The following is a 22,676-nucleotide window of genomic DNA, read 5'->3' as shown; positions in this document are numbered from 1 at the left end:
TTGGGGAGGGTGGTGGGGGGGGGAAGTGCTCAGTCTTCCCATTTGTGCAAGGACGCATGAGTTCTGACCTCCTGGATCTCGCAAGCTTTCGCCTTGCCTCTCGGGTACCCCAGACAAGACTGGGGAAACCGGAGGCACCACTCCCGTCCCAAGTGTTGACTTGACATTTTTCACTTGTTCAGCCACTTTTCTTTTCTTTTTTAAAAATTTAAAGGTTATTTATTTGGCAGAGAGAGAGAGAGCTCTCAAGTAGGCAGAGAAGCAGGCAGAGAGGGAGGGGGAAGCAGGCTCCCTGCCGAGCAAAGAGCCTGATGCGGGGCTCGATCCTAGGACCCTGAGATCATCACCGGAGTTGAAGGCAGAGGCTTAATCCACTGAGCTACCCAGGCGTCCCTGTTCAGCCATTTCAAGTCTGTTTCAGCGCTTGACATTGTGTTCCCTGCTGTGCCCAGCTTCTTGACCAGTGCCCAACTCATTCCTGGTGTTTAGGCCTGAAAGGGTATCTCGAGGCTTTACCCCCAGAAGTTGGAGTCGCGCTGGGAGGCTCCCATTTCACAGCTGAGGAAACGGGACAGAGTGGGCAGGCCCCTCCAGTCAGCGTGGCAAGCCAGCCCTGCTCCGCCAAGACGCTGACCCTCTTCTCCAGCGCTGCTCCCAAGAAAGGGAACCCGGAATCCAGCAGCCTGATTTATGTCAAACAGCACCTGTGGTGAACATCATGGTCTTCGAAGCCAGGCATCCTGGGTTCAAATCCCCCCTGGGTACTTAATTCTCTCTGCTGCAGTTTACTTTATCTGTAAAAATGATGGTACTACCTTATGGGGTTGTTGTAACGACTAAATATTTCAAAAATATGTAACATATTGCTAGAAACATGTTAAGTACAAATAAAATTGTATTAGGGCTCTCAGCAGGGCTGGTCTTCTCCCTTGGAGTCCCTTTCCACCTCCTGTGGCCAGAGGGTAACACCTAACAAATCAGGGACAGGACTTGGGGATTTTGGAGCAGTTTCCCAAGAATCCACTCCCACCCGGGGTGAGGCTGGCACTAGGCCCATCCAGAACCCTACCCAGCCACCCACCCCCACCTCTCCAGCGTGCAGGCTCAATCCATGCCCGGCCTGGTGCCATTTTTCCATGGGACTCTGGCGGTGGCGGTTCACATCTGGAGTCTAGACTCGGAGGCTCTGCGGGCCGGGCCTACCGCCCGGGCTGGGCCACCGCTGCCCGCTGTTTGCTCAGCTGAAGCTGGTTAATTGGAATTAGAGTGGCCTCTGTGGTGCCGGCTGGCCGGGCGGGCCCTGGATGGCCGCTGCCGAGGTCTGTGGAACATCTGGCCAGGCCGGGCCGGTCATTAGGTGGCAGGCGCCCGGCGCCACTGCCACCTCAGCCTCCGCCGGGGGCCGGCGGTGACTCAATAAGGCCTTTGTAGGCCCTGGGCCGCAGAGCCAACCATGCTGTGTGCCTGGGCTGCCTGCCCCATCTGTTGCCCTCAGAGGGGCCTTGTTCCAGGACCACACGGCCTCCCCTCCAGAGGTGGCAGGGGTCGGCAGGGATCCGAGAAGCCCCTGAAAGGGACCCCCTGGCTGGGAGAAACCTTTGGGATCTCCTAGCCTTCCTTTCTGTCTCTATAGGCCCAGAGAAGTGGGGCAGCTATCTCAAAGGTGTCCAGAACACTAGCCAGGGACTCAGGCCCAGGGTCCTAGAGGGGAGCTGCACAGTCCTTAGGAATTCGGGAATTCAACATGGACTGCTTGAGGTCAAGTGCACATCTGTGGTAATCCACCTCAATGGTCTCATCTGCACAATGGGGCTCATACTAGTGCCTGGAGCCCAAGACTGAAATGAGGTGAAATCTTCGAGTGAGGTGCTTGGGAACAATTTAATACACGGATACTTCCCATTCTCTGCTCATACCTGTCTTTTGGCCACCTCCGAACTGTCTGGAAACCAGTTATTTTCAGCCTTTGAACCTGAAGCTTGGGCATGAGCGAGCCCTGTGTTGGGAGCTGGAGGTCCGAGTCCTGGGCTGGTGGTCACCCCCTTCCACCTGTTTTCTCCACCCAGTGACCCCACAGCAGGCAGGTGTATAAGGGCTGGGCCCACCCCTTGCCTGGTCCACTGGGGATTCTTGCAGGCCATGGCTCCTTGCTGTCTTCAGCAAACTTTCACTGGGCCCCATTCCTTCCCATTCCAGCCTCTCAGGGGCCCTGGCCCTGTGCTGTGACTGGCCTCAGTGTGCGGAGCGGGTGGCTTCTAGCATCAGCATCCTTCTGGCCTTGCATAGTCATTTTGGGAAGAATGCTGGGAATGAGCAGAATAGGAATGATGGGGCCGTGATCTCCAGGGCGATCTAGAGTCCATGTGCTCTCCAGCTGAAGCCATAAAGACCTGGCTCCTGCCAGCCTGGGAATAAAATCTAAATTCTTCCCTGGGATCCATGAGGCCCTGCCCATTTCTCTAGCTTTGCAGATACTGGTCCTCTTGCTGAATCAGGTCAGCTTTTTGGTACCCTCCCTTGTTGTCTCACCAGGGTAGGTGGGTGATACATGGAGCACCTAACAGCCTCACTGCACCCAAGTGTTGTGAAGAATGTGAAGAAAACTAAACGAGGGGGTGGGGGTGGGGGTGGTTATGAAGGAGGGCTCGTGGGCCCCCTCTGGTGGCAGGAGGCATCCCTGGCGTGCTGAGCTAGCTAGGCACTAGGCGGGCATCCATGAAGATGGAAGGACCTGGAGGTCAGGGTCTCTCCCTGAGGTTGTGAGTTCCTAGTTCCAAGGAAGGGGCTTCCAGGCAAGTTTCTGAGTGGCAGGGTGAGCGCTAGTAAAGGCAAGATGCTGGATGCAGAGAATCCCTCCAGGGGCACAGTGGCCTATCTGAGCAATGGGATGACATTTTTTTTTTAAGTGGGCTCCACACTGGGCATGGAGCTCAAGCCCCAACCATAGGGCTTGAACTCACAACCCCGAGATCAAGAGTTGGACACTTAACCGACTGAGCTACCCAGGGGATCCTGGGATGAATTTTTAATGTAAGGCAAAGTCAGTCCACAATACAAAAATCTAAAAATCAGACCCACTTTTCCCGCCTGGCATCTGGGAGGGTGGGGGAGTTGGGGCTTCTTTTGCCTGCAGGGGATGAGAAGGGGCAGAGGAAGGCCAGAGAAGGGGGATGAGGGAACCAGGCCATGGGAGTCCCCGCAGGAGGGATCCTGTTGCCCCCGCCCCTCTGCTGGAGCTGCCCAGCCTCCCGCACCCTCGGCCTCCGGCGTCCTCTGCCCGTGCAGGCCTGTACTGGCCTGCCTCCGCCTGCCTGGCCTGGCCCTCAGAGGGTCAGGCCCCAGCTGTATCATTTCTCCTTCTTCTCCAGCCCCTTCGATGCCGAGGCCTCTGTTCCCTCTTTGGATCCCTCTGTCACTGCTGCTGCATCCTTAGGATTTGACTCCTCATAACTGACCAAAAAAACAAAACAATAAGAACAACACCTTTAGAGGAGGGGGAGTGCAGAACTTCCAGGCCCCACCTCGCCACCATCCCAGGAAAATCCCTGGGCACACAAGGAACACCAGCCTGGCATTCACGGCCCAGCATCTTCCAGGCTTGGCCCCGGCCCCACCGTATGCCCTTCTCAGACAGGTTGCTCTCCTTTTTCTGTGCCTGGTGGTGCCAAGAGGTAGTGGAGGGCAGCGGCAGATGGAGGAGAGGTTGGGCTTGGGTGGATTAACTTTAAGCTTCTTGGACCTTCCACTGGAGAGAGTAGGGAAAAAAATGGGGCAGCCAGGATGAGGCCATGGGAGGGGGAGCTGCTTCCCAGGGTGCGTGGCAGGTGTCAAACAACTCAGCCCCAGGACGCAGGCAGGCAGGGGGCTGCTCTTCTGGGAAGTGGCAAGGTGCCACTCTCGAAGGTTGCCACCCTGGCTCAGGTCTTGCTATGGGCCCCATTTATTGAGCAACTGAGTTCACGCCAAGGACAGTACCTGTATCTCTTCCCCAGGTCAACCCCAGGAGGCAGGAATGTGCCCACTTAGATGAACAGAGAGAGGTTCTGGAAGAGGAAAGTGACCTGCCCAGGGTTTCTTATAGAGGCCAACAATAAGAGCATCTATTCCTGAATGATGAGGGCCGTTGCTCTCTGCTCTCTCACATGAAGCCCACACCACTGGCGAGGACAATGAGGTTCTAGAGCCCAGCTCCGGCCCCGAGGCTGGGTATGGTGACTGCCTGGTGACAGTGGAGGACTTGCTGCCTACCCCTAGCAATGCTCCCGGCCCCATCCACTGGAGCTGGGGTGTCTGCCCTACCTTGGGCCCCGGGGCAGTGGGGGGAAGCGGGCAGGTGGGCACCTGCCGGGCATTACATGGCGCTGGGATTCTGCGGGCGCCGGCGGCGAGGGCCAGCTAGCTTCTGCTGCATGGAGTCGGCCAGGCTGGCGGGGGAGCCCGAGACTGTGGGGAAGTGGGTGAGCCTCGGGGTGTGAGGCAGGATTTCCGCCGAGGACTCGTAGCTGTGTGAGAGACAGAGAGACAGAAAAAAAGAGATGGAGAGGAAAAGACTAGGGGAGGAAGGGAAGGGGACAGAGACTTCTCTTGGAAGGAGCAGGGAGCAGAGCTGTCTTATTTTTATCTTCCTCTGCATTTTCAGACTCAGTGCGAAAGCAGCTGGACTTACTAGGTGTATAGAAAAAAGATGCACCCATACAAAGGGACACCATGCAGCTGTGCAAAAGAGCAAGGATGTTCGAGATGTGCAGGTGCTGCTGCAGAAACACCTCTGAGACCTGCTGTTTGTGTGAAAAATCCAGATGCAGAACACTCCAAAGGTGCTTCCATCCATGCAGGAACGCGCATGCGTGCTGTGGTGTCTGTGAGACAGCGCTCTGGGGTGGCTGCGGCGCGAGGGGGTTTTCCCTCTCCTGGCCATGGCATTTTGAGCCATGTGAGTGTGTGAACTAAGTGAATTAAAGAAAAAGAGCATCTCTCAAGGGTGAAGTAAAACAAAAGATAAGGTGGAGAATTAGGAAGAGAGCTGGAGAAAGAGAGAGACAACCTGCTCTTTCACCTTAACCCGAGAACCTCCTGGGGGCAGGGGCAGAGGGGCAGAGTGCCCATGTGGCAGAACAGTTACGGAAAGCAAGCACTGAGCAGGTGCCCTCGCTCTGGGAGTTTAGAGCTTGACCCTATGTGGACACAACAGGACTGGGACTGATGGGGGGATGGTGACCGCAAGGCAGGGATGTGGCTGAGAATGGACGAGCCAGAGGGTGAGGGTAGGTGCTGAGCTCAGGGATCAGATCCCATCCGTCCCCACATCTGCCTCCAAGGTCACCCCCCAGCCTGGCCTCAGAGTCCACAGGGCTTTGCCAGCCAGGAGATATGGGCAGGCAGCTTGGGAGCCTGGGGCTTCTAGGCAAGACAGGGAGGGCAGAGGCAGGTACGGAGGAGGGGTGAGTCACAGGTTCCCTTGCAGGCAGCCAGGTGCACAGATGGCCCTGGCAGGCACTCGAGGGACAACTTGGAGGCCAGGCAGGTGGAGCTGGGCGGAAGGCCCCTGAGTGGGCAGCTTCAATTGCAGTTGGCAGCTATTTCTGGGTCCCTGGCAGGCGGGGTCAGTGGTGCTGGGGAGCAGACACCTGTTGGAGTCACGCAGGCCGTGGGCTATGGGTGGGGCTGTGCACAGGGTGTGGCAGAAGTGCATATGGCTACGGGGAAGGGGTATGAGTGCAAGTGAGACACTCACTGAGACAGAGCTATGGGTGAGAGCCACTGAGGCGGCTCAACAGGGACTGACACCTGATTTCCAATCTGGGGCACCTCCTACCACACTAGGATCCTCCCTATTACTCACATGGGAAAGCTGAGGCTGGGAAAGGGAAAGACTTGCCTGAAGTCACATGGTGTCACAGGCAGGCTGGGAACCTGGGGCTTCTGACAGTGGGGCAGCCTGGGGCGGGAGGGAACTACACCAGCCAGTCCCTTCTGAAGACCCAGCAGGCATCTGGATGTGGGGGCTGCCCTCCCCTGGCTCCCAGCCCCGCAGAAAGGTTCCCACTGGTGCCACAGGCCAGGCACCCACGTGCTGGCAGAAAGGACAAGGGGTGGGGCCGGTGGCAGGAACAATGTTCCCCTGGAGACGTGTACAAGCAGCCCCAGCAGGCTCCACGAATTGCTTGCGAGTGCACCTGTGCCATGCAGGTGTCTGCCCCCCGCCCTGCCTTACCTGAACATCTCCGTCACTTCCCCCTTCGCCAGTGCCACCAGGACAGGAAAGCCAATGCAGGCGGGGACCAGGTACAAGAGGGCAGGCTGTGAGAGAACAGAGCTGGTGACCAACTGCTGGGTGGCACACCTGCTCAGGGCCATGACCATCATTCCAACCTTCTCCGGGGAATGACTGCTCAGGTTCCTAGAGCTAGTCAGTGGGTGCCTGGGCCTACACCTGGAGCTCCTGACCGCCTGAGCAGAGCTGCTCGTTCCTGGGAGGGAATGCAAGGAACCCAGGAAAGTCAAGCATGCAGGGCTTTAAAGGTACCCAGGCGTCTTGCTGGCAGTATCTTAATGTCCTGGGACATCAGGTTCAGTCAAGCAACCTCCTGAGTCCACCCTACTCCCAGGGATTCTGCTTCCCTCATCTGGGGGTGGAAGTTTGCTCCAGGAGATGCTGTCAGACGCCGTTACAGTAAGACAAGCTAGGCAGTCCGGCTCTAGAGCCTGTGCGGAGAGTCCTGGTGAAGCTGGGTTTAGAGGACAGGACGGAGAGCCTGTGGTGTACACTAGCCTGAGCTCAGCCTCCTGAGGAACATTTCAGTCCATCTCCACATCCCCTATGACCACCCTCCTTGTTCATACGAGGAAGGCTGATGCTTTGGGAGGATAGGGGACAGTACAGACCTCAGATATCTAAATGGTCAACGGGGGACTGGACCTCAGGCATATTGGATTCTAAAGCTATTCCTTTCCCTGTAGCCCCTGAAAGCTGAACACTACTTTTCAACCCTCTGTGACCTCTAGTGCTCCCAGTGGCCTAAAGTCGCCCGTGAGATGTGACCCTGCTTCCTTCTCCAATATTACTTGATTGGCTCTACTCTGGTGAAAATGACCTTTAAAAAAAAAAAAAAAAAAGATTATTTATTTATTTATTTGACACAGAGAGATAGCACAAATAGGCAGAGCGGCAGGCAGAGGCAGAGGGAGAAGCAGGCTCTCCACCAATCAGGAAGCCTGATATGGGGCTTGATCCCAGAACCCTGGGATCATGGCCTGAGCTGAAGGCAGATGCTTAACCGACTGAGCCACCCAGGCACCCCACAATGACCATGTTTTGGTCCTTCTTGTCACCTCTAGCCACAGGACCTCTGCACATGCAGTTTCTGCTGCTTGTGACGCTCTTCCCACTTCTGCCTAGACTCTTCCTCCTTCAGGCTTCTGCTTCCCTCCTACTTTCGTGGGGAAGCCCTCCCTGGCAGGGAGCCAGGCCCTCTTGTTGCCTACCCTCCAGGCCCCTTGCCATTCCCTGCAGCATTCTCTGGCAGTCCAGAGCGGGACATCGCTCTGCCATTACAGACCTCAGTCTCTCTGCTGCTAGGCTGTCACCTTCATGAGGGCAGAGTCCCCGACTGTCTTGGTCACTGCTCTATTCCTGGCGTTCAGAAGAGGGCCTGGTAAGTAAATGGCTTCCTCATGGGTGCTCACGAAGTTAAGAGGGTGTTCTGGAGATGACTGGGGTAAGGGTGAGGAGACCCCACTCCTAAGGCAAGTGAGGTCAGAGAACAGGGCTCTAGAGCCCACCAAGCCTGACCTTCAGACCATTTCTTGGCACCTGCTATGTGTGGCCTGTGAGCCACACTACTTCATACGTACTACCCTTGGAGCTAAAAACATAATCTGAGGCTTAGATAGGGATAAGGACTTGTCCAAGGTCACATGAGGTATGTAAAAGTGGCAGAGCTTCTCCCACTGTATCGGGGATTTGCTATGAGTTAGGCTTTGCATAGGTCAGGTTTTAGGCCTTTTGGATGGCAACAGAATGACAATGACAAAAGTCTACACCAAAGTATGTGAGAGGCAGCCAAAGGAGTACTCAGATGGAGATTTATAACATAACTCTAAGTGCATTTATTAGAATATAAGACTTGAAATAATTTTAGATTTCAAGTTAAGAAGCCAAAAAAAGAGGGGCACATGGGTGGCTCAGTCAGTTAAGCTTCAACCTTTGGTTCACACTCTGGATCCAAGGGTCCTGGGATCAAGCCCTGCATCAGGCTCCCTGCTCAGAGGGGAGCCTGCTTCTCCCTCTGTGTGTGGTCTCTCATCTCCCTCTCTCAAATAAACAAAATCTTAAAAAAAAAAAAAAAAAAAAAAGGGAAAGAAAAAAAAAAAGCCAGGAAAAGAATAAGACACCAAAAAGCAGAAAGAAAATAATGATGGTAAAAGCCCAAATGGGGCGCCTGGGTGGCTCAGTTGGTTAAGTGACTGCCTTCGGCTCAGGTCATGATCCCAGGATCCTGGGATCAAGCCCCACACCAGGATCCTTGCTCAGCAGGGAGACTGCTTCTCCCTCTGCCACTCCCCCTACTTATGTTCCCTCTACCACTGTCTCTGTCAAATAAATAAATAAAATCTTAAAAAGAAAAAAAAAGCCCAAATGGATGGAACAGAACATAAAGCAAATATAAACTCATCAGAATTTAATTTCTCAAAAGGCCTCCTCACACCCACTTTGCAGACAATGAGACAGAGAATCAGAAGAGGGAACTCCTCACACAGTTGGCCAGGATGTGGCTTTAAGTACCTCTCCGTCTCTAAGTCTTCATCAAGGCCAGGCCAGGCAAAGTAGAGGGCTTCCATGGGAGGCGGGGTAGGGGAGAGGTGGTATAAGTTTAGCTTCCCCGAGGCCCTGAGAGCCAGGAGCCACTGAAGGGCTGCTGTGGGAGGTGGTGAGGTTGCTATTCTCAAGGCACCAGGGGCCTGCTCCAAGGTCAGTGCTGAGCAGAGGCTGGGATGTACAGCTCCAGACAGCAACTGGGTGGTAGGGCTCTTGACATTCCACCCGGTGTCGGCTCTGCCGTGTGACCCCGACTAAACTGCTTCCCTCTCTGTACAATGAAGACACCCGATCATCTTGAAGGGCCTTTCTAGGTGGCTGCCAGACCCCTGGCTTGGAGTGGGATTTAAAAAAAAAGATTTATTTGAGAGAGAGAGAGAGAGAGAGAGTGCATGCATGTGAGCACAAGCACATGGAGGGGCAGAAGGAGAGGAAGTCTTAAGCAGACTCTACATTGAACATGCAACCTGATGCCAAGGCTCGATCTCAGCACCCTAAGATCATGACCTGAGACGAAACCAAGAGTAGGACACTTAACTGACTGTGCCTCCCAGGCACCCCTGGAGTAGGTTTTTGATAGAGGCAACAAGGGCTGAAGACATGGGCAGTGGTGACTCCCACCTAGGGAATTGCTGGCACTGGGGCTGCATGTGTCTTAGAAAGGAAGAGGGTCCTCAATAAACAGGTCCCCTTGTGTCCTGGATCTTCTTTCCAAGATTTCCAGGGAGATGCCGAGGTGGATGATGGGACAATGGCTAGGCTGCTGCTGGGGCGTAGCACAGGCCTGGGGCCAGGGTTAGGAGTCCAGGGCTCCAGCTGGGGGCCTAGCTCGACTTGCTGTGTGACCCAGGAAGTCTCGTCTTCTCTCTGGGCTACAGCATGCCCACACAGAGGACCTCTCCAGCCAGGGTGGGAGTGCCCAATGGGGGCCGGAGGCGGGGGCGGGGGGCGGGGCGGGCCGGCTCAGAGTCTAACCAGGTAGAAGGCAAGGCTGCCACCTGGTGGCCACCGGGGGAATGGCGCTCAGATTGGAACAGATGGGGCTGGGAGCGGAGACTTCCCAGAGGCCTCTAAGCTAGTCCCCCCAAGCCACGACCAATAACTCGGTGACCTCCTCGTTGAGTGTCACTCTTGGCTGACACAGCTCTCCAGGCTATTTGGAGTAGAAATGAATGAGAGGTGGTTTCTCACTGAATCTTGGTTTCTCCACCTATAGGCTAGGGGGGACCCTGGACCTTGGACCTTCTGTAGAATGAGAGAATACTATCTACTTTGTAAGTATCACGGATACTATAGAGAGTAAGTGAGTTAATGAGCAAAAGAGTTTAGCATAGTGCCTGCCACACAGTAACTGCTCAACGAACAGCTACCGTGATGAATTCAAAGGTGGTTTCTCAGTGGCTGGTGGCCCTGGGAAGGGGGGAGACCAGAGGGAGTGGAGGATGGAGGGGACAGTGCCAACAATGACAGCGAATACGACCTGGGCCAGGCAAAATTCTGAGCACTCTCCTTATACTAACTCATTACCTCCTAAAAAAGCCCCAGGCTGGCTACTATTACTATCCTGATTTTTAAAAAAATTAATCACCGAGGGAAATCAAGTATAACTTCAGCAAGCTGCCCAGAGCCCTGCAGGGAACAGATGGAGGAATGTGGACTTCCTCCTACCTGTGTCCCTTCAGCCCTCATTCCACCCAGCCTCTCCCACCGCCAGGGGTCCAGAGCCTGGGTTTGGATGCCACGTGACACAGGTTTGGATCCAGGCTCTACCACGTGCTGGCCGTGTAGCACATAACCTTCATCCACTCATGAGGGCCCCCATGAAGAACTCGGCAGAGCCTGGCACATGGGATGTGCTCTGATTTCCAGTAGACGGTAATCCTGTCTGCTGGCTGTCCCCTCTCAGTCTTACCCTCTTCGGGCCACAATGACCACTCTCAGCCTTCATCCTGCTCTGATTCACTCTAGGGCAGCTCACTACCCAACGTGCTGGGAGGAGGGTGCAGAGGCTGGCCTGACTGGGGAACCAGAGGAGAGGGCCCCTGACACCTCATCACTCATCTGGTAAGGTAGGCACTGGGCCAGAACACCCAACATCCACCCCAATACTGTTACGTCTGCCCCACTACAGAGGTACAGAAGCCAGAGCCCCTCTTTCCTAGACTCCTTGCGGTGGGGGCCACAGGACACTGATCTGGCCCGTGAGATGAGAGCAGCAATCTGCCAGGAGGGTTCTGGAAGGTTCTGTCTTCCTGATGAAGGCAACAAGCATAGCTGGTATTTGTGCTCCTCCCCCTTGCCACTCACGTGCCTGTGCTACCTGGAGTAGCTACTGGCATCCTGCAATGGCCGCAGGTGAAAGGCCACGGGTCACAGACGTGCCCCCGCTGACACTGCTGGGGAGCACCTACCCCTGGACTGCTTGTGCATGTCACAACAAACAAGCCCTACATACGGAAGTCCCTGCTAGCCACAGTGGGAGCACTCACCACGCATCCCCCCCAGCACGCAGTACAGCTCCACTCACCTGGGCATGCTTGAAGATGTGCATGATGAAGATGGTGAGGCCCAGGCCAAAGATGTAGGCTGCAAAGCTGGTGTAGAAGTAGGTGTGAGTGTTCTTCTTTAAGCTTCAGGAAGGTGTGGGGAGAAAGAGGAGGAGGGTTAGTTGCAGGCATGGGAGGAGCGCCATCTCTTCGGAAGGGGGAGCTGGGGAAGACCCTGGAGGTGTGCGATGGCTGAAAGGCTGGCACTGGGCATGCATCCCGGGACTGTCCCAGCTATAGGTCTTTGGACAAGTCACTTTCCTTCCTTAGGCCTCCATTTATTCATCTGCAAAATGGGAAAACCATGATCCATCTGCTCAGTGACTGTGAATATCAAGGGCCATAACCTAAAACAGTGGCTTTAAGACCTTAGCTACCATACAAATCACCTAGAGAGCTTATTAAAAACCCCCCAAAACAAAAAATCCCAGGTCCAATTCCCCGGGGAGTCTGACTGATTAAGTCTGGGGCAAAGTCCAGGAATCTGCATTTTGAGAAGCCGCCCTGGTGAAGCTACAAGTCACACTTTGGGCGACACTGATGCAGAAGCTGCACTGCTGACTTCCTCCTTTCCAGAGCAGTGGCCATAACAGATCAGGGAACCTGTCGCACATGCTAAGTAGCTGCTGACCATGTGGATAAAGTACCAGGGGCTTCCGGGAGGCGAGCCATCTGAGAGGACTGAATCACACTGCCATTACCGGACTCCCCTTCACGACCTCATCTCTGTGACCTCTGCGTGTCCCTGGCACCCAGCACAATCCCCTCGGCACCCCCCGACCCCGACCCCAGCTACTGCTGAGCCCGGAGTTGCGGGCACACTGGGGGTTCTGCTGTCATGGAGCCTGGGTGAAGCCGACCACTGTGGGCATGCGGCACAGATTCCAGAACGAGCTCGGAAAGGCTGGCAATCCTGCCCATCCAGGCTAGGAATGAGGTTCTGCTTCTGAGGGTGCTGGCAGCCAAACATGACTTTGTGTCGCTAGTCAGTGGCCCAGGGACGCTTGTGGGTTCTCTTTGCGTCACCTCTGCACAGCCAGAAGTACAGCTGGCTGGCACAGACGTGCCTCTATTTACTGACTGGCCAGGTCCCTCCCAAAGGCCATGGATGTAAGCAGAGGCAAGTTTCACAGACAAACCCGATTTCAGAGACACTGGTACAGTTTCTTGTTACCACTGTCAACACTATTACTGCTTTTGCAATTATGAGGCACAAGGAGATTAATAATAAAGTTCACAAACCACCTTGAAATTTGGTGCACATACTGAGAACCTTCCACTGGGAAGACCGCGCCACCTACTGGTGGCACGCCCAACTGCATTAACAGTGGAACCTTTCCTGTTGGAAATGGTGACTGGAGTTGGCCCCTTCCCGCTCCTTGCTCAGTTTCCACAATGGACTCCAAAAATCTGAGTGAGGGGAGCACGCAGGGAGCAGCCGGAGAAGCTGGGACACAGTGACCTGAGCCTGGGCTGATAATGCATGATGACGACTGGACTGCAGCTGAGTCTCCCTGTGGCTCTGTGCTCAGCGCTCCCTCCAGGTTTTCCTGGTAATGCCAAGGTCTGAGCTCTTGTTTACCACAAAAGTTAAGAATGAGAAACCTTAGCCCAGAAAGGTCAGATCACTTGCCAAGGTCACGCAGTGAGAAAGCACTATGAGTACCACTAGGACCTTCTGGGTTTAAATCCATTGGGAGTATGATCCTTTTTTTCTTTTTGGCCACACGGTCTTTGAACACTCAGTACGTCAAAGTGCAGATAAATCAGAATCGCACCGGCCACTGCGGCGGCGGAAGGTCTGATCAGAGGTCACCTCTTCTAAGCTTCTGAAAGCCACCAAGGATCCTCTGGGGTACCCTGCCTAGGGAAGACCCCCCACTCATGGAGCTTGAGAGCTAGAGTTTCAAAGTAGCTTACCTGATGTCAAACCGTAGCAGCAAGGCAATGAAGATCCCTGCGGGCAGAGAGCCAGGGTTAGTGGCAGGGAAGCCAGTACCTTGGGAAGGCCTGGGGGATGGAGTCTCCCGCCTGGGATGGGGAGGAGTGGGGTAGTGAACGAACACTCAACCTGGTGTTCCCAGTCATGGAGCAGTCACTGGGGCCAACACTGCCGACCGCCAGCAGAAATCCTGTCTCTCTACCATCAGGCCTCCTCAGAATAAGAAGGTCCCAGGAGTTAGCTTTGGTCTGGGACTACACTGACATCACATAGCACCCTACTGTGTCACACTGGGCCCATCTACCCAAATGTTTATGGAGACCTTCTAAGTACCAGGCCCTGTAGACAACAGGAAGCAAAATCAATGTACCCACAGAACTCAACCAACGTGACAGGAGGTGGACATGGCGATCAAACAGGAACAAAATTCACTCGGAGATCCTAACTGTGAAAGAGTGCTTTCTATGTCATGGGTAGGTATATCTGGGGATATGCCAGGCGAGGGGTCATGGGTGGAAGAGGAAGAAGGGCTTCTTTAAGGAAGTGAGGCTTGCCAGGGAGAGGGAACAGCACATGCAAAGGTCCTGAGGGAAGAGGGGTTAGGGTGTGGCATGGGCCAAGGAGCCAGGAAGGCTGCGGCCCGGAGCAGGAGATGCAGGGGATGGACCAGCCAAGTGGGGCTGTGGGGCACAAGGAGGAACTGGGTCTCTTCCCTGAGTGAGGGAACACATGGAAGAATTCCGAGTAGGGGAACAACCTAAACAGATTCTGGGAACAGACCTCGTGGCAACTTTTAGTTGGAGGGTAGAGGAGGGGAGGCTCTGCGGGAGGGCGGGGGAGAATGACTCACTCTGCCCACCCACTGCACCCCTACTGGCACTTCCAACCCCAGCCCAGACACCCCAAAAGCCCAAGACTCTACAAGACACAGCCAGCCGGGCCAGCCTCTGTATGCTACTCACATACGACGACCATCTGTGTCTGTCTCCCTGTTGGTCTCAGGGTTCAGACAGGGCAAGGGCTGAGCTGATCAGAAGCACTGACTAGCAGCATAGGACTTACTTTATTTTATTATTTATTTATTTTGAAAGATTCTATCCTTAAGCAAGCTCTACCTGATGTGGAGCTCGAACCTACAACCATGAGATCAGGAGTTACACGCTCCACCGAGCCAGCCAGGTGCCTCAGCAGATGACTGATGTTTAATCGGGAAGTGAGGGAGTCTCCCCAGAGACCTGGGGACTGTGTGTGAGGAGGAAGTGGGTAGCTGGAGAGGGGACAAATGCCACCTTTCTGGAAACAAAGCTGGGGACTCAGCATCCCCCCGGCGGACGAATTCTACAACTGTTCTCCAACTCAGAGCCTTTACCGCCTGTCAGGCACCTGGTCCTCACAGCAGTGCTCTACGGCAGCCAATGCTTTGAGGGATGTCACTGGGGCGCTGCGAGGGTGCAGTTGACTTTCAGCTACTGAAATCACCAGAAGACTTAGATACGTAGGTACACGCAGGGGTGTCCTGTGCACACCCCAAGTCCAGAACCATGACCACCCAGGATATTGGGGAAGCTGTGGGGTGCCTGGCGCAGCCCACGCCCTGCACAGCGAGCTGGCTGCTTTCCAGGACTCAACTTCTTCTGCCCGATGGAGCTGCGCGCCCCCCCCGCCCCGCCCCGGCCTCACAGCCCTGTGAGTTATGGAGAGTCTGGGGTTCAAGACCATCCCCCTCACATGCCCAGGAACTCGAGCAAGTCTTTTTGAGTCTCGATTAGCTCATCTGTAAAATTGAAATACCTTTACCTCACTGGGCCTCGAGGAGCAGCAAATCAACAATGTAGGAGAAGCAGCTCGCCCGGGGGCAGGTGCCCAGCAGATGCCCGAGAGCCACAGTGGCTGGGGCGATCACCTGCCTACTGCTGCCATTGCTGTTACAGGCCATTTCTGACAGGGGAGGCTTTTTCTGCAGATGGGTGACCTGGGGTGGGGGCTTGCTAGTGCATGAAGCTATGAAAGTCCCTTTACTTCCAGGCCTCAGTTTCCTTGCTGTAAAGAGATCACCTCTCCTTCACGGCCACACAACACCAAAGTGTCGCAAGGGAAGTGGCTGTGCCACCATCCCAGAATATTAGAACTGCCATCGTTTCTTAGAGTGAAACACAGGCTGGCTTTTCATTTGCTCTGTACTTTCTTCTTTTAAGCAAGCACCAGGGGTGCTTCTCGTCCTTGGACTCTGAGCCTCTGGACTACAGGAACAAGTGTGCCCTTCGGATACCTGCCACCAGGCCCAGATCTGCAGAGACACACATCAGCCATGGCAGTGGCTCGCAGAGCAGCAGCTGGGCTTTGCCCCAAGGCTTTGGGATGGTAGCTGAGGCTGCCCCAGGGTCAGGCCATGCTGCGGGGCCCCAGGGCTGTGTGCCCGGAGCCCAGGTGCACAGATGAGCACCCACATGTGGACGGCTCTGTGATCTGCTCCCATGAACAAGCCCTTTGCCAAGAGGACAGGAGTGCCCGCTCATGGTGCCCCGCGTCCGTGCATGCAGGCACGCTGTCCCTGGGACCGGGGGAGGAGGACCCTGGGGACGGTGGCAGTCCCAGTGGATAGGTCCTACTGGGAAACACTGGCAAGGGGCAGGCACGCGCGTGAAGGCTCATGAGATGTGCTTCTCACACAGACTTCAGTCTGTCACAGACACTTCTTTTAGCTGTTCTGCAGTAAGGACTATTCATTCAGTCAGACCAGAAGCTCTGTGAGGACGGTCTTGCTCACTGCTGTCCTCCCGCACCCCCGCCACCCACGCCCCCGTCCCAGCGGCCCGGCTCAGCACCTGGCATGTGACTGGTGCTCGACCCTGGGCTGACACGGGCTGGGTGTCTGCAATCTCCGTCCCTTCCCCACTCCCAGTGGTGATGCTGCATCGCAGTACTCCTCTCCCCCCACCCCAGGTCCCTCCAGCACTCGCACCGGGGCCCCCACCCCGGCCCGCTCACCCGGAATGACGATATCTCCGAGTCCCAGCATGGCAAAGTTGTCCGCTTCGAGGCCCTTCTCCAGCAGGTCCTGGGGAAACACCACTGTGGGGGGAGGCAGGGATGCAAGGAACGGGTGAGAGGCGAATTCCGACTGTCTATCCCCCACCTCTGTTGCATGAAACGCACACACCTGCATTTAAAGATGGGCGAGCGTGGAGGCAAGAGGACGGGGACAGGCTGAAGGGCAAAGTCTCCACCTGGAACCACAGTAGGTTAGAGGGGGAGGAATCTAGGGTCACCTAGATCAAATGCTGCCTGCCTTCATGGAGCTAGAACTCACACAACACACCATTCCAGTGCTCTTTGGTAGCTATGGAAGCCTCTGGGGATGTGGGATTGACCCTAAAGCCACACAGATGAAAGGGACCAAAGAGCCCACACAGTGCTGACATCTACTTGGCTTTTCATCTCGCTCTGGCGAGGGTGGGGACAGGTGGTGGCCTTGCTCTGCGGCAAAGGGAAGCCTGGGCTGGAGGCCCTTCCTGGATGTGCCAAACTCCTACAGACTCCCTACGTAGAGCCCCTCACTCAGAGATCAAGCTGGCCCACTTGTTTAGACAGTCAGTCACGGATGGACAGAGACGCCTCCTCTGTGCCCGGTTAATGGCAAGAGGTGGCAGAACTGGATCTCATCCATAGTGCCTTGCTGTTTTTTTCTTTTTAATCTTTATTTGAGAAAGAGAGCTAGAGAGCACAAGGGAGAGCAGGGAGGTGGAGGGAGAGGGCAAGGCAGGCTCCCTGAGATCGTGGCCTGAGCCGACGGAGCCATCCAGGTGCCCCTCCATAGCTCCTGTGAGCAGAAGAGCACTTAGGTGCGGGCTCCGAGGTGAGACTGCATGGGTCTGAATCTTGGCTCTGCTCTGTGACTTTGCACAGGTTACTTAGCTGCTCTGTGCCTCAGTTTTCTTACCTGTGAATAGGTACAAGAGACCTGACCCCACAGAATTGTGAAAATCGAGATGATTTGCACACATTGTTTAACTGTCACCCCGTATCTTCTTTATCAACCCAGTTCTGACTTGGGGTGCAGCAGCCTTCCCAGGGGATGGATCCAGTGGCACAAGACTGGGGCAATCTGGACAACCCCGGCCCCTGAATTCCCAATTTCCCTTCCAGCTAGGGGTGGCCACATGACCCAGCTCCGGCCAAGGATACGTAAGCAGAGGTACGCCAGGGTTTCTAGGTGAGCCTGTGCCTCCCTAACGAACACACAGATGCCCTTCCCCATCTACTTCTTTCCGCCCTGAGTGCTCAGTCACTGTGACTTACAGATCCCCGCATTCGATCTTCCCAGTCCTGGTACCATTCAATTCTAAGAGGCGGATGTGAAAACCAGGGCCCAGAGAGGTGAATGAAGATCTTCCCAAAGGCCACCCAACCAGCTAGTGTCATATCTGAGATTCCAATCCAGGCAGCCCAGCTTAAGCACTCTGCTATCCTGCTTGAGCACCACGCCTAGCAGTTGAGGGCAATGGGCCTTCTCCCCACGCTAGAACCCAAGTTTGACAGTGTCACTGCCCTCTTCAGAGCCTTCCAATGGCTCATTCACTGCCCCCTGGGCAGTCCAGGCTTCCTGGAATGATACTCTTGGCTTCCCAAATGCGGCCACTTTTCTGCTGCTCTCCTAAACTCAGCCACGTTCCCTCCCCAATCTCTCTCTGCTCCCAGGGCCCTCCATGCATTTCCCTGCCTCTGCCCTTCGCTGAAGCCCTGTTCTCTCTTTCAAAGGCCTGCCCTGCCCCTGCCTCCTTGGTGAACACGTGTTCTTTATCCTTCATGAAAGCTTTCCTGGCACCCGGGCTGGCTTCATCTATCATGGCACGTGGGGACCGGGGCCGCCCTGGCTGGCTCAGCACCTGTTCTCCTGCCACAGAACAGCCTTGCTTTTACACCCCCGGTTCTGGGGGGCTGCCAACTCAAAAACTCTGCTCCCAGACACTGAGGAGGGCCATGACCCAGGCCCGTCCACTGTGATCCTCCGTCTCCCCAGCAGGAGGGCCTGGCTCAAGGGCCCATTGGTTTATTCAAGCCAAAGCTGGCTGAAACTTGTTTCACTCCAGTCACTGAGCTGGGACCATCGCACCAGGGAGCAGTGTGCATCCAGGAGTGTCTGTCCCGGATGTCCTTGGTGAACAGCTCACGGAAGCCCATCTGCAGCAGCAGCAAGACTTTGAGGACAATAGCTCTTTCTCGATCCTCTGAGGCCAGCTTCACTCTGGCTGCCCAGTGCCCACGGTGCTCACTTCCCAAGACCAAAGCCTTGCCAACAAGACTCTCCCCTTATTTCTTGCTATCAGCCTGACTCATTCCATCCTCTTCTTTGGGTCTCGTCATCCCAGGAGGGGACCCTTGAGTGGTCTGAGCCTTAAACTTAAACCTGATCATGACTCCTCCCCCGCCACCCCCAAAACCAGTTTGGGTTTGGGTCTGTGCGGGGAAGAACTCCTTCTCTACTGAGGCATGAAGTTCCTTCTCTCTGTCTCTGGGCATGGCTGAGTGAGGAGTCAGTACTAGGAGCTGTGGCAGCTAGCTTGGGACCACGAGGCCATGAGCTGCAGGGACAGGTGGCCGCGCTGAAGACGGTGGGGTAGACACTGAAGCCAGCCAGCTCTCGGTGACGGCACTCGGTGAGGGCCGGTAATGCATGGCCAAGCCGAAATGCTGTGCCGCGGGCCCGCTGCAGAGAGGGACGACACTCCTGTGCGGCTTACTGATGCCTACATGCCCATCACTGGATTTTCTCATCTTTATAAACAATGGGTAGCTACATGGAAGAACAAAACCTGAGCCGTGTGAGGGGTGCAGGACAGACCATGCAGGCTAGCGTGCCCAGTGAGAGGCTTTGGGCCTTAGTGTGGAACCTCCTTTCCTGGAGAGCCCCCGCGGGCCCCGCTGCAGGCCCTGTTAGACAGCCCCGCTGTCTCCTCCCATCACACACTACACTGGGGCCAAGCGGCAGGACGCCAGGGCCTGGGCAGAGCGTGGCTGCATGTGAACAAAGCCAGATGAATCAAAGAGGGGACGGAAACCAGGCTGGAGACACAGGACAGCGTGGAGAAGGAAGAGATGCGTGTGGAAGAGCCAAGGGAGAGGTATGGACCAAAACAGGGACCACGAGGGGAGAAGGGCCATGAGGTGGAAAGAGAGGGGCTCCCCACAGTGGATTTAGTCACTTACATTTTATTGGTGCCTCAAAGGACTTGGCCACTGTCACCATCACGTTGGTGCCAAATACCTAGGAGGAGAAGACAGGAGTATGGAGGGAGGCGAGGGCCAGATGGGAAAGGAACACTGTCCTAGGAACTCCTTTTATTTATTTTTTATCTTATTTTTTAAAAGATTTTTATTTATTTATTTGACAGAGAGAGATCACAAGTAGGCGAAGAGGCAGGCAGAGAGAGAGAGGAGGAAACAGGCTCCCTGCTGAGCAGAGAGCCTGATGCGGGACTCGATCCCAGAACCCTGAGATCATGACCTGAGCTGAAGGGAGAGGCTTAACCCACTGAGCCACCCAGGCGCCCCCCTCTCTCTCTTTCTTTTTTTTAAAAAGACTTATTTTAGAGAACGAGAGAGGGAGAGCACGGCGGGATGGGCGGAGGGAGGGAGGGAGAGAGAGAAACTCCAGGAGACTCCTTTCTCAGCTCAGAGCCTGATGTAGGGCTCGATCTCAAGGCCCTGAGATTATGACCTGAGCCGAAACTAAGAGTCAGATGGTTAACTGACTGAGCCACCCATGTGCCCCTGTCCTGACACAATGCTGCCTGAGACCCACGGGGAAAGGGGCAGGGAGTGATGAGGTGCTCCAGATTAGATGTGAAGCCGAGATTAGGTGGCTATTGATTTTGGTCATAGGGATACCTCGTGGGACTCCTGGTTCTGGGCAATAAACAGGGCAATTTGAAGGAGCTGGGAAAGGGCCTTTGATGGTCCAGGCTAGGTCTCCTGTATGTTCAGGGCTCTGTTCCTCCAAGGAGATGAAATCCTCCAGCACCATGAAGTCCTCCAGCACTACCCACTTAAGGGGTAAGAGGCTGCCTGAGGCCAGGGAAAGGTGCTGAAGTCAGGCTGCTCTTGATCCCTCAGTGATGGCTGTTGGGAGTGAGCATGGTACGTGAGGGGCCAGTGTGTGCCAGAATGTGCTGCCCCCCAGCAGCCTCTGTCCTCAGACTGGTGCCCGCACTGGGCCCATTCACCAGTATTAACCTCCTCTGCCTCAACTTCTCTGGGTCCCAACTTGCTTGCCAGAAAGAAAGAGGAAAGGAACAGCTCTGCCAGGACCACTGGGTGAAGAAGTGAGGGTGGCTAGAAGGCCTGGGGCACAGGGTGGGCTCTCAGCCACATGGGGAATCTGTTCTTTCATTTGTTTCACAGACGAGGGCAAGTGGGCCCAGAGAAGACCTGCTCTGGGGTCTTAATTTCCAGGCTGAGGCAACCGCCTTCTATCAGATGACTGCTGCAAGACAGGGACAGAGGAGGCAAGCAAACCCCCTTAAAAAAAATTACTTATTTATTTGAGAGAGGGAGAGAGAACACAGAGGAAGAAGACTCCCCACTGAGCAGGGAGCCTGATGTGGGGCTCGATCCCAGGACTCTGAGATCATGACGCAGGCCGAAGGCAGATGCTTAACCAACTGAGCCACCCAGGCGCCTGGCAAGGGGCCCTTTGTGCCCCAGCCCCACTCACCCAGAAGACATCGTAGATGAAGAGTCCACCCAGCAGGATGCAGCCGGTGCTCACGTTGTTCAGGTGCAAGAGCTCCACCCCGTTAAGGGAGAAGGCCAGGCCAAAGAGATTGTTGGCAATCCAGTGCTGGGGAAAGGCGGGAGTGAGATCGGCTGTCTGTCTACCCTGCCCCCGCATCCTCTCTCACGCTCCCCTCATCCTGCCCCAGGCCCTGGCTCCTTACCTTCCTCAGCAGGTACCAGACGCCAACGATGCTGCTCAGGCCCAGGCATACCAGGTCCTTGGCGTCAAATTCATAATTGATGATCTCTGGGCAGAGAGGCCGGGTAAGTCCACTCCCCGGGGCGGGGCTGCCCCTCCCACCTGTCAGCCCCTGGACGGAGGAGGGCATGGCTGTGGGCACTGTCAGAGCCTCCCCAGCACCCCCTCCCTGCCCCGATTTCCTAGAGGAGGGCCTGGAGGCCCAGAGAGAACACAGGCCTGGTGCAGGGTCAGTGGGAGGTGGTCCGTGGTGTCAGAAGCACGGACTCTGCATTTGTAGCTGGGTGACCTTGGGGGAGGCAGTTCCCTCTCTGAGCTTCAGTCTCCTCCTCTGTAAAAAGGGGACTGTGGCACCTCCCCCACAGGGCTGCTCTGGGGAGCAAGGGAAGTGGTCCTCACGAAACACTCAGCACAGTGCCTGGCAAACAGTGGGTGCTCGGTCAATGCCAACTGCTACCCAGGTCTTTAGCTAGGTCCCAGTCCATTCGGGAATCTTCCTACTTTGCCATCAAAGGAAAGCAAGAAGGTTGCTGGCAGCCCTACATCACCAGCAAAAGAGGAAGAGGAAGAGGAAGAAGGGGACAGCTGGAGCCCTGGAGAAAGGAGGAGGGAGCCCCTGTGTTCTCCTGAGGGGGGCCCTGAGGCAGACATTCCCTATCACTTCCAAGTTTCCCAGTGAGGAAGCCCAGGAAGGTGGTGGGGCTTGCCCGGGGTGAGAGAGTGCAGCCATTTCTTTCAGATTCAAGTGGAATGGACTGCTGGTTGGCCCCAATTTTTGTTCTCTCCTCTCTGGTGATGGCATCCTGGGGAATTTTTCTTGGTTTTTAATTCAAGTTAGTTAACATAGTATAGTATTATTTTCAGGAAGCACCTTGGTGATTTTTAACTGGATGTGAAGCCAGTCGGCTCAGGGCCACATCCTCTGACGTGCCCTATAGCCAAACGGACCCATGATATGGTGACAGTACCCCACTCTGGGCCCAAGAGTCACCCGAATGTGACAAAGCACAAGACAGATGGAGCCTTGGACCTCAAAGACTCTGTGGTGCAAGCTTAGCTTTTTTTTAAGTTCAACAATCATCTCTTAGGCACAGATGCATTTGAAATGCGAAAAGGAATGACTTAAACTCACCCCTCTCTGGGAATAAGGCAGAATGCGTCAGGCACCCGTAAGACAGAGTGACATTCCCAAGCTCAGACTTTGATGCAAGAAATACTTTTCATTTGGTCAAGCCCTCGCCAATCGTGTTACAGCACCAGTACTCCTATCTGAACCAACCCACAAAGCCCAGGCTTCTCCCAAGGTCCCAGAGTTTTCTTTTCTTTTCTTTTTTTTTTTTAAACAAAGACGCCCTGTTCCAGGTCTCAGGTGGGAGAGTCATCACATTACATACA

The 22,676-nt window shown here is 55.2% G+C and overlaps 1 protein-coding gene across 16 annotated transcripts in view; it reads right to left on the bottom strand.

The window, feature by feature from the left end:
- Positions 1-2,994: 2,994 nt before the first annotated feature.
- Positions 2,995-22,676, bottom strand: part of HM13 (histocompatibility minor 13) — a 41,370-nt gene continuing 21,688 nt past the window's right edge. For 3 of the 16 annotated variants that reach the window (XM_004746690.3, XM_013053430.2, XM_045084026.1), the window contains 10 exons: positions 21,244-21,383; positions 21,021-21,146; positions 19,514-19,571; positions 16,295-16,378; positions 13,285-13,321; positions 11,346-11,448; positions 6,215-6,300; positions 4,356-4,502; positions 3,569-3,745; positions 2,995-3,450 (listed from right to left, as the gene is read on the bottom strand). In XM_004746690.3, coding sequence (XP_004746747.1) covers positions 3,348-3,450; positions 3,569-3,745; positions 4,356-4,502; positions 6,215-6,300; positions 11,346-11,448; positions 13,285-13,321; positions 16,295-16,378; positions 19,514-19,571; positions 21,021-21,146; positions 21,244-21,383 — 1,061 coding nt within the window. In that variant the 3' untranslated portion in view covers positions 2,995-3,347. The other 13 variants (XM_013053429.2, XM_045084027.1, XM_004746692.3 and 10 more) reach the window with 12 other exon arrangements.

This window comes from Mustela putorius, unplaced genomic scaffold (genome assembly GCF_011764305.1).
Source record: "Mustela putorius furo isolate JIRA1106 unplaced genomic scaffold, ASM1176430v1.1 tig00000743_pilon_pilon_pilon, whole genome shotgun sequence".
NCBI lineage: Eukaryota > Metazoa > Chordata > Mammalia > Carnivora > Mustelidae > Mustela > Mustela putorius.
The sequence above is the reverse complement of the archived record's forward strand: the minus strand, read 5'-3'. Positions and strand labels throughout refer to the sequence as shown.